Source organism: Panthera uncia (assembly GCF_023721935.1).
Source record: "Panthera uncia isolate 11264 chromosome C1 unlocalized genomic scaffold, Puncia_PCG_1.0 HiC_scaffold_3, whole genome shotgun sequence".
Lineage (NCBI taxonomy): Eukaryota > Metazoa > Chordata > Mammalia > Carnivora > Felidae > Panthera > Panthera uncia.
Window position 1 is genome coordinate 16,430,556 of NW_026057584.1, and position 15,884 is coordinate 16,446,439.

The 15,884-nt window shown below is 44.5% G+C and overlaps 1 protein-coding gene across 3 annotated transcripts in view; it reads left to right on the plus strand.

The window, feature by feature from the left end:
- EPHA4 (EPH receptor A4) overlaps window positions 1-15,884 on the plus strand; it is a 149,587-nt gene that overhangs the window by 111,245 nt on the left and 22,458 nt on the right. For all 3 annotated transcript variants that reach the window (XM_049615826.1, XM_049615827.1, XM_049615825.1), the window contains 4 exons: window positions 4,244-4,368; window positions 5,396-5,555; window positions 6,749-6,860; window positions 15,430-15,488. In XM_049615826.1, coding sequence (XP_049471783.1) covers window positions 4,244-4,368; window positions 5,396-5,555; window positions 6,749-6,860; window positions 15,430-15,488 — 456 coding nt within the window. The remainder of the gene's footprint in view (window positions 1-4,243; window positions 4,369-5,395; window positions 5,556-6,748; window positions 6,861-15,429; window positions 15,489-15,884) is intronic.

Here is a 15,884-nt window from a genome sequence, read left to right on the forward strand (position 1 = left end):
CCCACCTCACCTCATACTTCTCCCCGTCACTATGGGAGAATCTGGAAAAGAAGAGGTTACCAGGAACTGTCTCCTCTTGAGTTCTAGAAAATGGGTGTCTTCTCTGTGAGACTATCATAAAAATTTCCTTTGGCTCCTGGGTGGCTCAGTCAGCTGGGCGTCGGACTTCGGCTCAGGTCATGATCTGCGGTCCGTGAGTTCGAGCCCCGCACCTGGCTCTGTGCTGACAGCTCAGAGCCTGGAGCCTGCTTCGGATTCTGGGTCTTCCTGTCTCTCTGCCTCTCTCTCTCTCTCTCTCTCTCTCTCTCTCAAAATAAATAAAGTTAAAAAACAAGCTGATGGATAAGATGGGTCTTAATTTGATACCAAGGACTGGATTTGATTCCGATTTGTCTGCCCCTTCCTAGCTTTTCCTTGTTCTCTTGGTGCTCACTAAGTATGTGCTTAGTGGATAAGTTAGTCAGTACTGAGGAAAAACTATGTGTCCACGGTTTTCAGAATGTAAGCCAGAGAACTGAGAGGCAAGCAGGACTTTTTTTCTGCTTGGTGTTTTATTTTATTTTTTTAAGTTTATTATTTTTTTAATTTATTTTAAGAGAGAAAGAGAAAGAATGAGGGAGGGAGGGGGAGAGAGAGAGAGAGAGAGAGAGAGAGAGAGAGAGAGAGACAATCCCAATCAGGCTCTGCACTGACAGCACGGAGCCTGACATGGAGCTCAAACAGACGAACCTTGAGATCGTGACCCGACCTGACACCAACAGTGGACACTCAAGTGACTTGAGTCACCCAGCCACCCCCTGCTTGGTGTTTTTATGTTGACCCAAATTTCCCCTATGGTGAGGGGCCCTCTTTGGAACTAAGGCACCGATTTGTTATCTTTGAGGGAGGAGAGTGTTCAATCTGTTATTCTATTGGGAGATCGTCTTGCAAATTTGTTAGCAGAGGACAGAGCCCTGGGGTGTCTGGACCCGGGATCCGAAACCTTTCTAATTGAGAAGGACTCGACAGGATTTACCAAAATGTGGAAACATCCCAATGGTGGCGTCAGAGATCATGTTAGTGAAAGTCCATGTGGACCATTTTGTAATACTGAGTTGCCCTGTGTGAAAGTTTGTTTCTTCCCAGTTCTCTCTCAGTGACTCCAGTTACTCCAAGGCCAGAATCTCAACCTGGTGCGGGGATTATCCTTAATGCGTCTCTCACCCGGGGCTGATCTCTATTTTTGGTAAGGCACGGAGAGGAGGCAAGAATGTCCAGCCAACCTTGATAGCATTGTTTATTTCCATATTCATTTTTATGGCTACCCGCTATTAACTGCCAGTGATAACAAGATTTCATGTATATCAGGAATGGGGCTTTCTTTTTAAGTACATCTCGAGTCAGTAGAGGGTGTTGGCTCAAGAAAAATATCGCTGAAAGCACAGTACCCGTTGCAGAGGGATGCGGCAGCGGCTACGTGGACGGCATGAGAAAACGAGCTCGGGGACCATTGGGGTAGGAGAACGATCGAGAAGTGCCATTGCCAACTGCCTCCTCTGGGGAAGCGAGCTGCAGCCGGGCCCACGTGGCAGGCGATGGCTTCCAGATGTGGAGTTGGAGGCTGGATTGGAGGCAGGGTAGGAAGGGCAAGGGAAGAACCCCCTACGTGGCTTACCATGTGGCGCGGCTCCAGATTGCCTCTTTCCTCCAGAGCGGCAGTGCGGTGAAGCCCAGAGTTTTCCAGACTGGCGTTCTTTGTGCCAGCGAAGGTAAGACGCTCTCCTCCGGGGAAGGAAGGGCTGCCCTGTTAGACTGCTGTGCGGTTGCACGTTTTAGTTGGTATATTCCCTCAATCTCACTTGGCGACGGAACGCCTTTGTCGCTGCGGCCTGGGACACAGGCTTTCCTGAACACGCCCGTTCAGAAAGACTGCAGACATGACAGCCACACGGCATCATGCCTTTCGGGAATTAGAAGGACGCTGCATTTCTCTTGCTGTCTCGTTTTCTCCCGTTTTTACGACAGCCGAGTCAGAGCGCGCACTGTTGGTGTATTTGCACATTTGTGCGCACGGATTCTCCGCCTCGAGCACTTCGGTAGCGTGCATATTCCCCTTCAGAAACCCTGCCGCCCCAGCTTCTAAAATGGGAATCAGGTTCATGGCCCACGTGCAGCAGATGAGCGGTAACCCAACCAGAGAGAAACCCAGCTCAGTTCGTCAGTGCGCCCCAAGGGCAGCCGGGCAATGCTTTCCCGAGGAATCTGCCGCTTATCAGGATCTGACCCAGGCCGTTTCTGAGAGAAAGTCCATTTTATAACTTTACGATCCCTCCCCCCCCCCCCCCCCGCTTTCTTTCTAAAGTCCTTGCTTTCCTGTTTCACTTTCCAATCCCGAACATCGGAGTTTAAGGAGCCCCTTTTTATGGAGTGTATGCTAAAGTGCTCTGTTAGGCAATGTATTTATTACCTGGAGTGAAATAGCTTTTCACAGCCGGGCAGCTTTCTTAGCCTTCTTGCCATCTCCGTATTTCAGAGAGTCACTCCTGGCATTTTGCGGGACAATGGTTCCGTGTCAACCGGGAAGGAGCGAGAGAGAGAGAGAGAGAGAGAGAGAGAGGGAAAACGTGCGTGTGCGTCTGTGTGTGTTGGGGGAGGGAAGCCTAATGCCGCTAATGAGCACATTTCCGGTTTTCATTTTCTTCAGATGTTCAGTGGCTTCCATATGGCTGCGGCACACAGCTCTCTGTTCATCCACTTGGGTATTGTTACTAACCTTGGGGTTGCCTTTGATGGAGGACATGTGTATCCACTGTATGTCTCACTTGTGTTTGTGCCTGAGATTCAGTCTGGAATAGCTTCGGGGGAGAAGGAGAGGGAGAGAGAAATAGGGCAGGGTGGGTGCGTGTGCCCGCGCGCGTGGGGACGCGCACGCGCCCTCTTGAAGCACCCCTAGGGGAGATGCCAGGCTGCCCAATCCAGGCCTCCGGAGAGGTGCTCCCTGCTGGATTAACTTGAGCTGGAAGGTTCCCTTGTGGGATGATGGCATCTCTGGTTGCTTTCCTTTCCATCAAGATACCTGTCAGATATGGTCAAGCGTGTTTGTTTGAAGTTAGCCCCAGTTCATTTTTAGTGACAATTTATTTTCACTTGTTCTCTTGTTTCCTCTGAGTTAGGGTTTGGCAGTCGTGTGTGTGCTGGGAAAGAGCAGGACACTATGATGTTGTTCCCCAGGGGCCATTGTTTGATGTCTGTTTTCGCGTTTTCTCCCGATTTGGTAACAAACAAGAATATGCATTCAATTTAGGAAGACCCCCCCCCCTAATCTCTGGTTGTACAGACCAGCTTTGTTAGGTAAGATTGCAGATTTCATGAATGCCCCTCTTCTCCCTGTAATGGCACATTTGTGTCATTGTCAGTCACAGCAGAGCTCGACAACAGCGGGCTGGAGATGTGACCCTCACAAGGAAGAAGAGGGCAGCCTGGTTTTAAAGATCTCAAAATACCCCCCCCCCCCCCCCCCCCCCCCCCCCGACAACACACCCGGTAGAGGACCGTTTTTGTGTCTGTTTTCGGGGAATGAAGAAAGTTTGCTACTCAACAGGCAAAAGCAAGATCTCAGCTTCTGTAAAAATAGCTGCAAAACGTCACACATGTGCAGAGAGAACATCGTCGCTTTATTTGGGTTCATCATAATTTGCATCATCGTGCCACACTGCAAACGTAGCTACAATGGAGCAGTACTTTTATCTATGTTGGAAAGGATATAGATTCTTTGCATGTCCTACAGTACTCCGGGAAGAGTTGCAAATTCTCCTGCTGGTATAAAATTAAAGATCTGTAAGATGACTCTGGAGGTGGGATGAGGTGCAGTTTTACTCAGCTCAAGAGGAGCTCTTCCAGTGCCTTTCCTGGCTTGCCAAAATAAAGAAGCAGGAGGCGTTCTCTGTACCTCCAGCCTTTTGTGAGACGTGGCTGCAAGCTCTGTGGAGGTGACGCCACAGGCCTGTGGACCGACCAGCCTCTTACTTCAGAGGTTATCTTTCTAAGACAAACCATATGCCACAGTATTGAAGAGAACCATACGACTGGTACGCCTTTGTCCTGGGAAGGAGTGAAATGGGGACGGGGGGGGGGGGGACGACAAGACAATCCTTGACACTCTTTTTAAGTAAAATGAAATTATTGATTGAGACCACCATTTTCTTCCCCGTTAAAGCAAGATGTCTTTTGTTTTCGCTTGTTTGTTTGTTTGTTTTCCCAATAGCACCATCGTCCATTGCTTTGGTCCAGGCTAAAGAAGTTACAAGGTACAGTGTTGCTCTGGCTTGGCTGGAACCAGATAGACCCAACGGGGTGATCTTGGAGTATGAAGTCAAGTATTACGAGAAGGTATTACTTGGATGAGCAAGCTTCCTTCCTTCCTTCTTTCTGTTCCTTCCCTCCCTCCCTCCCTCCCTTCCTCCCTTTCTCCCTTCCCTCCTTTCTTCCTTTGTCTCTCTAGTTTTTAGCCAGTTGTAAATGCTGAGTACCAGTGAATTTCAAGACCAAATGCATTTTGTTCCCCAATCGAATCCAATTATGAATTTTATATATTAAATCCGTTATCTTGAAAAATAGGAAAAATACATTGTGTTCTAATATAACCATTTTTTTTTCTTTCGAGTAATGGGAATCAAGATAGCAAAGAAGTTCTTATATATAAGCCTTCTATCAGTGAGAGTGACTCATAAAAGTCGAAATAATGATCTGTTTAAGTAGATCACTGCTATTCAGAATCAAGGTGTGGGTTTTGATGACTTTTAATAGAAAATCGGGGAAGGAAAATTACATTTTTCAGCCTCTTAAAGTTATAGAAAGACATTATTTTTACAAATAACTTGTCTCTCATAAAGGACAGGATTCTGAAGAGAGCTATTTGCATTCACGATTGTCTAGAAAATGAACAATTGACTTCTCTTTCTTTTTAAAGATAATCACTTATTGGCTTCCTTATTAAAAGCAGAAAAGGGACAGGATTTATTTTTCACTGAAACCAGATTACAACATTTTTGACATTTTCTAGACAGAAAATAGAAAAAGACAAGAGAACTTCTTACAGCTATTTCTCTTAAATTGTCAACTGTGGAGTGAGAAAAGCCACCAACCATTGTCTGATGTTCTTTTCAAAGAAGATTATAAGTAAAGGTCTGGATATGGTCAGCGTCAATGGTGATCATACCTGAACTCCACGTGTCTTTCCACATCCAACATGTAACAGTGGCACTTCCCACATCAAAGAGAATATAAGGTTTAGAGAGTTTATCAATCTGTACTTTCAACTTCTGAGTGCCCTGGCCTGGTTCCTTTAAAATTGGGCCTAGGATAGGTGAGGGATTTATTTAGCACCTTCCCCAATTTTATCGTCCCCATGATGCAGGATCAGAATGAGCGAAGCTACCGGATCGTCCGGACGGCTGCCAGAAACACGGATATCAAAGGCCTGAATCCTCTGACTTCCTACGTGTTCCATGTGCGAGCCAGGACAGCAGCCGGCTATGGAGACTTCAGTGAGCCCCTAGAGGTCACGACCAACACAGGTATCAGCTGCTGAGGCCCTTTTTCACAGTCTAGGTGAAATCACATTACAGTGAAATCCAAGGAGCTGTACCTAATTTTTGGTCAGGCAAACATTCTGTTGCAACGAACACTGCGTGGAAGTAAGATGTCTATAACTTGGAAAATCCCATGCTATTTAGAAAAGAGCATTTTTCGTATTATCTAACCTGTGTTTTTGTATGATTGAAAATGTTCTCTTCTTCTTCTTTATTTTTTTATTTTTTTATTTTGAGTCTTCTATAAATGATGAAAGAGGGGGCTGCTAAGTAGACCGATTGAGCCTTGCATAGCTCTCTTACATTAAGATAGGAAGTTTTCTCCCTGGGAAGAGTAAAGAAGGGGCCCTTTCCCCCCACCCCTTTTATTTCTTTCTAGGAATCTGTTTTAACCAAGTCAGGTCGGTTTTTTTTAAAAGCCTCTTTGGACCAATATATCAAATCTTTCAACATTGTGAGTTGGACCAACTAATTGATTGAATGGAAAATGTTAACAAAGGACATGTCCGATGAATAAGCAGTTTCCATAAGATGGCTCCCCCTATGTAATTAACCAACCAAAGTTGAGCTTACTTGAGAAGGAGACGGTAGAGAAGAATTTTCAACGTCAGTTCTCGAAAGTAATTTTATTCACAAGTTGTGAAATAAAATATGAATATAAAAACAGAAGAGGAAGTACTCTAGAATTGAATCTGAAGGGGTTTGACATTTTGGGGGGATATTCCTGGAAGGCTTCAAAGAGGACGTGGCTTGTGAGCTGGGCAATAGTAAGCAGGGTTTTGATAGATTTGGGGTGAGGGCTGGGTAAGTATTCAAAACTGCTTGTCAGTTTTGAAATTTCCAAGTGTGCTTCTCACTAAGGAATGCATCAGATCATTACATAAGCGTTAGGGCTGAAACTAGAAATGGAAAGAAGAAAAAACAACGGGCGGTAATGTTTACCAGGGGATTTAAGAAGAATCTTCTGGTTGAAGTTCTTCATGCAGTTATACAGAGAACGTCTTCATCCCATTAAAGCTCTCTTAGAAATCCCATTGTGTAAGCACTTACCGAAGGGCAAGAGAGGCTCTGAGCGGTCCACATGGCTTCAGCACTTTGGAACTCGTGCCCCAGGCAGACAGACGTTCTAGCTCCTCGGACCTTCCCAGAGGTGATTGTTGTGTCACTGTCTTTGCCAGTGCCCTCCCGGATCATCGGAGATGGGGCTAACTCCACAGTCCTCCTGGTCTCCGTCTCAGGCAGTGTGGTGCTGGTGGTCATTCTCATTGCGGCTTTTGTCATCAGCAGGAGGTAAGCACTTAAGCCACTCACTGCCCACCCCACCCCCCATCTCGGGTTTTTATGAGGGAGCTTTTTGTCTCCTCCCCACAAAGCCGAGGCTTTTGATTAACATCATAAACAGGGCATGTGCGGTGGCCAGCTCCTTGCTCTTGGCTTTGATCTCCCCACGTCCCTGCTGGAGCTGTTGGCTGTGACTGGTGGCAGCTGAGAGTCCTGGAAAGACCCAGCTAATTCCTGGAAACCCAGCCGAGAAGCAAGCCAATGAGAGATTTCTAGATACTCTGAGCTGTAAGGTGTTACATTTATACCTCTCTTAAGCTCGGACTTACTGCCAAAGGCAAAAAAGAAGCCGTATAAAACGTGGGTCCAAAATTTGAGCCCTACCATTGGTCAGCTCTATTACTTAAACTCTTTCTGTCTTTTTTTCCCCTTTTATAAAGTAGGGCTAAAGGATCTTAGAAGATCTGCCCATAAGAGTCACTGACAGAATTTTGATGGGTAAAGTAGAGAAGTCAGCACACAGTAGGTGCTTCAACGTGAGTTCGGTGAATAATGATTGCAACCAAAGCAAATAATTGGGCTCCGCGCTCAATCTTCTTTCAGGAAAGGCCATCAACAAGGAGAACCGTTAAGCATGCTGTGGGCATCGCACTGTTTTTGGAGATAAATCTGAAACAGCAGATTACTTATTCTTCTGTGAAAGTCTACAAACTAACTTGATACTTGAAAAACAATCTAGAAAAGAGAGGGAGAAATGAAAATGACCAGGCAGCCGATGTTTTTGATTATTGCGCTCCCCAGAGGCTCCCGAGGGATGGGGGGGGGGGGGGGGGAGGAGGGACGGCCACTTAGCTCCAATATGTGCCCACTTCTAGGCTTCTCCAACCTTCACTCCCCTATGCTGTTCACTATTTCACAAGGTGGAGCTTTTGGCAAAACAAATTTAAAAAATTAAAAAAAAAAAAAAAGCAGAACCTGGGGATGTCAAAAACGATCATCTTAAACATAACCGCTTTCATGTAATAGAAGAGGAAAATGATCTCAGAAAGGCGCAGTACTGGTCTAGGATCATTGCGTTGCCTTAATAGGAGACCCACTGTTGGCTTACCCAGCAGCCATGCTCGGCTCCCTGGCTAGGGTCTGTTGTATCCTGTCTCTCTCTGCTTCTACTGTTGGTGAACTAACCCGGTGATATCACGACAATGCCTCTGGCCGTCGCCACTGGCCTGAGCAAGCCATGGTGCTTTTTCCTCACTTTGTGATACTTTATAATTAGGGTGATGACTGTATATCCTAATTTGCCCGGATGGTCTCAGTTGTCACATGTATTTATTAATATCATGCCTCCTCTCGCACTGTCCCGAATGTACGGTATTGTAGAAATGAATCACGGTCACTCTCCTACAGTATGGAACAAGAACTCATCGTGAGCAGGCACCACCTACATTTGTCATTGTGTTTGTTCTTTTCGGTGCAAAGTCCATAGCAGCATGTTTGATTAGAGCCGTGAGTTCCATCCCGAAGAACCACGAACCACTTATTCCTTTTGCTCTGTTACACACATGAAACATACATAGGCGTGCCTGTCGCACCCATATATTGCTATATCTCAGTCTTTGGAAACTTCAATTTGGCCTAAACAGAATTTGACTTTTTTTCTCTAAGATTTTTTAAAAAAATGTTTATTTTTGAGAGAGAGAGAGCATGCAAGCAGGGGAAGGGGGATCTGAAGCAGGCTCTGCACTGGGCAGCAGCCAGTCCAACGCGGGGCTCTAACTCACAGACCGCGCGATCATGACCTGAGCCAAAGTCGGACGCTCAACCGACTGAGCCACCCGGGTGCCCCCAGAATTTGAATTCCAGATGGACTTACCTTTTCTGGCATTTGATTGTGGAAGTCAATCAGGATGAACCTCTTGCTTGTCCATTGCCTTTGGGTCTTGCGTATGTCCACATGGCGGGCACACAAACACACGGGCAACTGTATGCAATAGTCTATATCCATTTCTGATGGTGGGATGGGGGGGTTTATGAAAATCACATGGGCTCTTGCTTTCATTATCACACATTTCCGCCTCTGAAAATTTGACGGTGCATCGCAATAATTTTTAGCAGAAAGGAAAGACATTTAAAAGTCTCAAACTACGAAAAAAATTCTTAATTTCCTCCACCTCAAAATAACATTTGGCTAAAATTCAGCACCATGTGATGCTCGGAACCATCTGAGAGGATACTTGTTTGCAGAAAGTGGGTCTCGTCTTGTGTCTCAACCTCCTCTTTGATGTTGATGGGAGCCTTCGTCTATGTGACCAGTGTTTCTTTAGCGTTACCTTTGTCTTTTCAAGTTACCTTAACGATACCAATGCAACGGGAATATTTAGGAAGAAGTCACCCCATCTTAAGTTTCTTCCGGATGTTTTGCTTTGATGAAAAGAAAGGAAAAGCGCATGAAAATGTCATGCAGGAAGACAGGCTTATTAAAAGCTTGGAGCTATAGAACATAGAATCGCAAACTTGATGACTTGATTTCCGTGCTGCCTTTATTGATCACTTTATTCTTTAGGACAGAATGGATAGGAGGATGCATCGGATTTCCAATTATGAGTCCCCACCTTCGAGAATTGAACCTGTCGAGTTACCCAGCGATGATTCTTGTCCCTTCTCCCCCATTAAAAAAAAAAATGTCACTTCCCAAGGCTGATAAACACTGCTTGGTGATTGGTCCTCAATGGATCACTTTTTAGAAAATGAAATGTCAACCCCTTGCCCTCCTATTGATTCTTCTTTAGTGTCGGCCATAAAGCTGTCACGGGAAAGCCGCCTGGAGCCAGGTAGCTGACAGGCTTTGCACCCGCTGATGCACACTCAGCTGCTTGTCCTCCGCACGCAAGCTGTGTGTTCTGTCACACCGCAGTACAGATGTTTCAATGCAACAAGAACAGGTGAAGAGGGAGGAGACGGGTAGTGCGGACAGAAGTCTGGTCCGTGCTTTCAGTGCGAAAGGTGGTAAGCGGCACCCCCAAATGATCTCGCCGACCAGTCTGGAAACCAACCCATGGAATATCCTGGCTGGGAAATGATAGGGCTGCTGCTTAACGTTTTAGAGCCACAGAATGTTGATGGCGGAGTCAGTGCCAGAGACAGAGAGACCCCCTTTTAAGGTGATGCCCCTCCAACGGAGGCCCACATGATGCCATGTGAGATTTTTTTTTTAAGAAGTAGAGGGCAGGGACCCACACAGCAAGAAAAGTTTCAGCCCTTCTGATCACCTCAAAGAAAAATCTGTCTGGTGCTAATTTGTCATTGAGGAAAGAGGAAACGGCCTCAGGCTCACAGCTGGTATCTTGCTAGAATTTTTTTTTTTTTCTTGATAGCAATTGTTTCATTTACTATATTTCCTTTCTACTGAGAAGCCTGAGCTGTAGGCGAGCCAGGGTAATCTCCATTTCTTTCTCAATGAGAAGATCCCCTTTTTCCTTTCGGCCAACTTGCGTGTATAAACCATTCAGGGAGCTCAGGGAAAACATCAAACTCCCACATTTATAAACTTTATTTACGTATTAGAAATGATACGCCGAGTATGTTGGCTTAAGACGTATTGTATGTTTTTACCACCCACGTGATCTTAAGCTAATTACCTTACATTTTTTTAGAAGCGTCTACGGTCCGTGTGCCCTTCGGCCCTTGAGTTGTAATTAGAAGACTGTGTCAGCTTTCTGGGCACACGCTGTCCTTGCTGCGGGGCCGTTTACGTGCCGTTCGCCTTGTATCTATACGATGCTGTCCCTAGAAAGTTTATCCCAAACCACGCGTGTGCGTTCTCTCAGAAGCATGACACCGTGTCCCCATACTGCTGCAGGTATTTATTTGCGGTCTCCGCAGTGGAACCACTTTATTGCTAGCTAAAGTGATTTTTGAAAGGACTGTTAACAATGACATCATAAAATGCAGCGAGAAGGTCATAACCTCCGGGACTGATGATGGAATGTGTTACGTTTCTCTGATCCCTGCTCCTTTATTGGTGATTTCATCAGGTTATCCCAAATACTATTAATCTGGGTTGCTTTAGGCCAGTGTGCCCTTCCCCCAAATAATATTTGATTATTCGAGAAAAAACTTCTAAGAAGAGACTAGAATACAAGATGAGTCTCTCCTTTCTCTTTTGGTGATCAGAGGCAAGTATTGCCTGATAACCAGGCATGGAGGTTTTTATACTGACTTTCTAATGATGGCTGGTTCTACTGGGTTATTGTTATGTCCATTCATATTGGGGTATACTGACTGTCCCCTTTTTATTAGAATTAAAGAAAAAAACAAGTGAATTGATTTTAAGAAAATAAATGAGGTGGTTGCAGCAAGATTTCTGAAAACATATATACCCGTGGCTCTGGTACAAGAAACTACTTAATTCTAACACTGGCATCTTCTGTATTAGGGTCTCGAGGCCTGGTGAGGAGGTTAAACAATTAACTAAACCAAGGTCCCACAGCTACTTAGTCACCTGATCAGGACAGGAATCCATCTTCCCTGGCTTCCAATACTGGCATAGATTATTTTCATGTCCTCTGAACTGAAAAAAACTGACCTACGTCAAAAGCCCACGCGGACGGTCCGAGCGGACCCCGATTTCAGGAGTCTCAGGGCTGATGGGAGCAGTCGCAGTCTGTGAAGTAATGTGCACGCCTAACGCACACCGTAAAGTCAGACTTGGCACGTTGATTTTGTCTTCGAATGAAGGCTGCGATTTTCCACTTTGGAGCTAACTGTTCGCGTAATGCTGAGCCAGTTCCCATTCCGTCTGTATCTATCTTGCCTGGTGTCCTAATTGGAATATTATGATCACATAAGAATGAATGCACTCAAATGTTAGCCTCAATTGGCTCTGATGGAGTCATGTAAATTCATACAATGAGGGGGCAGATGGTACTCTGGGAACATTTCTAAACAACTTGCGTGCAATTGTACGGTTCAATTCCAACCATTTCAAAATGTTGCTCATGAAGAACATTTAGACATCATTTGGTGCAAGAACAATGACAGCTTAAGGAAGGGGAAAAAGAAGGATGGCCTCTATGAATCTTCATGGGTGATGCCATTAAATGCTGCAAAGGGTCCTCCTGGAGCCGTGCTGGTTATTACATTGCTTTATCTTCTTTAATCTGCACTTTAGCTGAATAAATTACTTACCTTTTACTAATTAGTTTTGGAACAGTGAACCACATCAATCAAATCCATCCACTTGATCAGGGAAGTTAGTATTTTAATAAAAGCAGGGTTTTCCTGTGCTGGGCCCCTGCCACGCTCCCCCTCCAAGGTTTTGTTTGTTTTATTGAATAGTCAAGGTGCCAGAAGGACACATTGGTTGGGAGGGCAGTGCTTGGGGCTCACGCTGTTCCTCAACAATGCCTGCTAATACCCTGATTCTGCCCCCCTTTTGACAGAGGGCTGGGGAGGGCTCAGCTCTGCCTCCCAGCTCCACCTGAAGGGGAGGCTTTCCTCTCCCTCCTGCAGATGAAAGGTCCCGGCTTCCTTCTGGAGCATTCACTAACAAACCCCTCCCCCCCCCCCCCCCCCACCCTGTTACAGTCAGATTGCCCAAATCCCAGGAATTAGAAAATCTTCAGCAACAAAGGATTCCTTCTGCCATTCAGGTGATCGGCCTTGGATGTCAGTTTAGAGTTAGCAATTCTTTAGGCTGTGTGGTTTCCTCCAGCCTGGCCAACCCAACTTCAGCGGGCTTTCCTGGAACACTAACGTACACTTTGTCCAACCCTGAGCCAAGGAAAAAGAGTCATCAGGTGACAAAGATGGATCCTGACTTGGGCATTTCCATTTCCAGTGTATCATGGAAAAGCTAATCAGGCTACCATTCGTCTTTGAACAGTAATTTCTTGTGTTTCTTTCCCAGCATTTTCTGGACTCCTCGGGGGTTCTCTCCTCCAAGGAACACTGCAAGTCAAGAAGTTTCTTTAAGACTACACTTTCCCCTCTAATTTACTTCCTCCTTCTATGTTTAGAAGTCTGAGGAGGGGGTGGGCGTGGCCACCTTATAATTAATGATCCCTGCCATTTTGCATTTCCTCTGGCTTTGCACATATTTAATGGAGGTGCTTGATGTAAAACAGATAACTGCACTCCTGGACAGCTGGAGGCCGTTGTTTCTATTGGGATATTTCAGGGTCTTTTTGACCGACTCGCTGGCCATTTGAAGTTGGTACCAAAGCTCTCCTCTGCTCTATGCATTGTTTTGCTTCTTTAAAGGAAAGACATTCAAATCAGTATTGGAAATCTTAAGTGGTTCGAGAGATATACTTGTAATTTTAGATCATGCTTTTAGGGACGCTGATAAGATACAATCGCACAGACTGGCAGGACCCTATCACACCCCTGGGACCTCGCCACGCGTTTCCCTGACATAAAATCTTGTTTTCATAGTCCCTGACCTAACACTTCTATTTCCTTTAAAAGGGGAAAGGGGTGGGGAGGGGCCGAGGGGACTACATCTCCCATCCAGACGCTTGGTTTCGGGACATTTCGACGTGTTGTGTTTCCTTGATGAAGCAATGGCTTTTCAAAGCAGTGGAATCCAACTTAAGTGGATATACTGATATAAAATACAGTATTACTTACAATAACTCTCATCAGATATCTTGATATAACTTCATCTCTACTACGAGGGGCATGTGAAATAGCGGATCAGGGGAGACGCACTCCTGTCCTTGCTAAGAGGGTCGTGGGTGAATCACTTGCCCCATGTGCTGTGGAACTGAGCATGTCTGTCTGGCTGCCTACTTCCCTGGGGTTGTCGTGAAGATAGGATTCAATAATAGACACGATGGCTCTTTAAAAAGTTGAAAGCAAAGTAAAAATGCAAGAATTCTACACGCTTGGCAGTTAACTCTAGTGACTGAGGTCTCTGTTTACCAAGCTGCTTCCTGCTTTGTAAACAGTTAGGGGAGGGGATGATAATGTGTCCGGAACACTCTGAAAAGTGAAATGCGGTGTACAAGTGGAAGGTGGTATTACTTGCAGGGAAATGACAACGCACAGAGAGACATCTGCAGGCCCTGAGGGCCCGATCGCAGAGCTGGATCCTGCACCAAGGACAATCAGGAGCTGATGAGGGACCGTGATGGGACTGCATCTCCGGTTGTCCATTTCGGCCCCGTTAGGTTCTCTGCTGTTCTCTCTTTTACACGATCATCCCACCCTTCTCTACTTGCTCAAAGTTCAGGGGTTCAGGGGTCCAGACTCTGATAGGACCACACTGCCGAGATGCTTTATGGCCTCAGTTTCCTCACTGTAAGAAATCTGGACTTACCTTGTCTGTAAAGGTCCTAGAAACTAGGAGATGATTATAAACTCCAGTGAACTCCAGTGTACTTTACATTTGGGACAGAAACACAAATGCACACATCTTATTCACTTATTTGACCTCATCGTCCCCCAAACTTTAGAAATCCGTTGTACCAACTGAGTTGAGCTTTTGATTCATTTCAGCGATATACACACACACACATATATATATACACACATGCATGCATATATAACGTATCAAAATTATTGATTTAAGATTTATACGTATTCAAGATTTCTGACTCCCAAGACTTTTGTAACACCCAAAGCTCATTTCTTTAGGACATTTAGAGCAGAATACCAAATGTGAGACCGTACGCCATTATTTTGGAAAGAGATTTCGGCTACAAATGGAAACTTCTCGTTTTTACTCTTTCAAGTTTCCTACAAACTCTTAAGGAACGTGATCAAGTAGAAAGCGCAAATATTTACCTTTTAAATTTTCATTAATAATTTAGGAGTTTGTAAGCAGCAGCTGAAACCAATAACCACAAAAGTATTGTTTTAAGAATATCATATAATATGATAATGAGGTTTTTGTCAATAACCACAAAACTATTGTTTTAAGAATATCATATAATAATGAGTTTTTTTTCTGGTAGTGGTTTTTGTGGTTGTAGCAACAGGACTTACTATTACTTAGCACATACTGAACATTATCGCCATTTGATTTGTGCATAATTCACCCATGGAAACTTATTTTACTTTGGAATATGTATGGGAAAACTAGCCAATAAACTTATCATCTATCTTCAATAAGAGAAATTGATTCTGGAGATTTGAAATTATATTATAAAATATTTGTTTTATCACCTTAGTTTCTAACATTGTGGGTAAGAGCAGAGACTCTGGGGGCACCTGTTTAGTGCAGTTGGTTAAACGTCCAGCTCTTGATTTTGGTTCAGGTCATGATCTCACATTGGTGACATCAAGTTCTGCTGAGGGCTCCACGGCCCTCAGCTTAAGATTGTCTCTCTCCCCTCCCCCACTAATGATTTCTCTCTCTCTCTCAAAAAAAAAAGAGACACAATCAGTTCTGATTGTGTTTGAAACCATTATTCACCAGCAAACTTTCCATAAACCTCGGTTTACTTGCCTGTGAAATGTGCACAGCATTTTTATCTGCCTGACTTATATATAGTATGGTAGCAAAGAACTTATCTTGTGGCTTACTACTTTTGAAAATATTGGTGTGTGTGGTTTTTTTTTTTATTTTTAATAGACGGAGTAAATACAGTAAAGCTAAACAAGAAGCAGATGAAGAGAAACATTTGAATCAAGGTACAAAAATTGGATTAAGAATACATTTTATTTTTAGACTCTGTCTCGTGTTTTCAGTTTAGAAATGCCTGCATTAAATTCATGTGGCTATCAGTATTATAGTTCTTTCATAGAATTATCTAAGTAACGTAGTTATTTTCCCCTGAAATAAGTGATTTGGGATTGTTTCGAGTGAGGTTAAAGATGGGGGTTGGGGAAATTTCCTTTCGATTCTTCTTATTCCTTATTTTACTGTCTACCCTGAAAAAGTATCGGTCTTGCTGGTCATTTGTGTAGCTGGGTGACAAGGCTTAACAGGTGACAATTTTTCTCATCTTTGTAAGATACAGTTTTTGGAGAGGAAAAGAACAAGGAACGAACAGTAATCGCTCTACCCCCAACAATATGTGCTGTGGC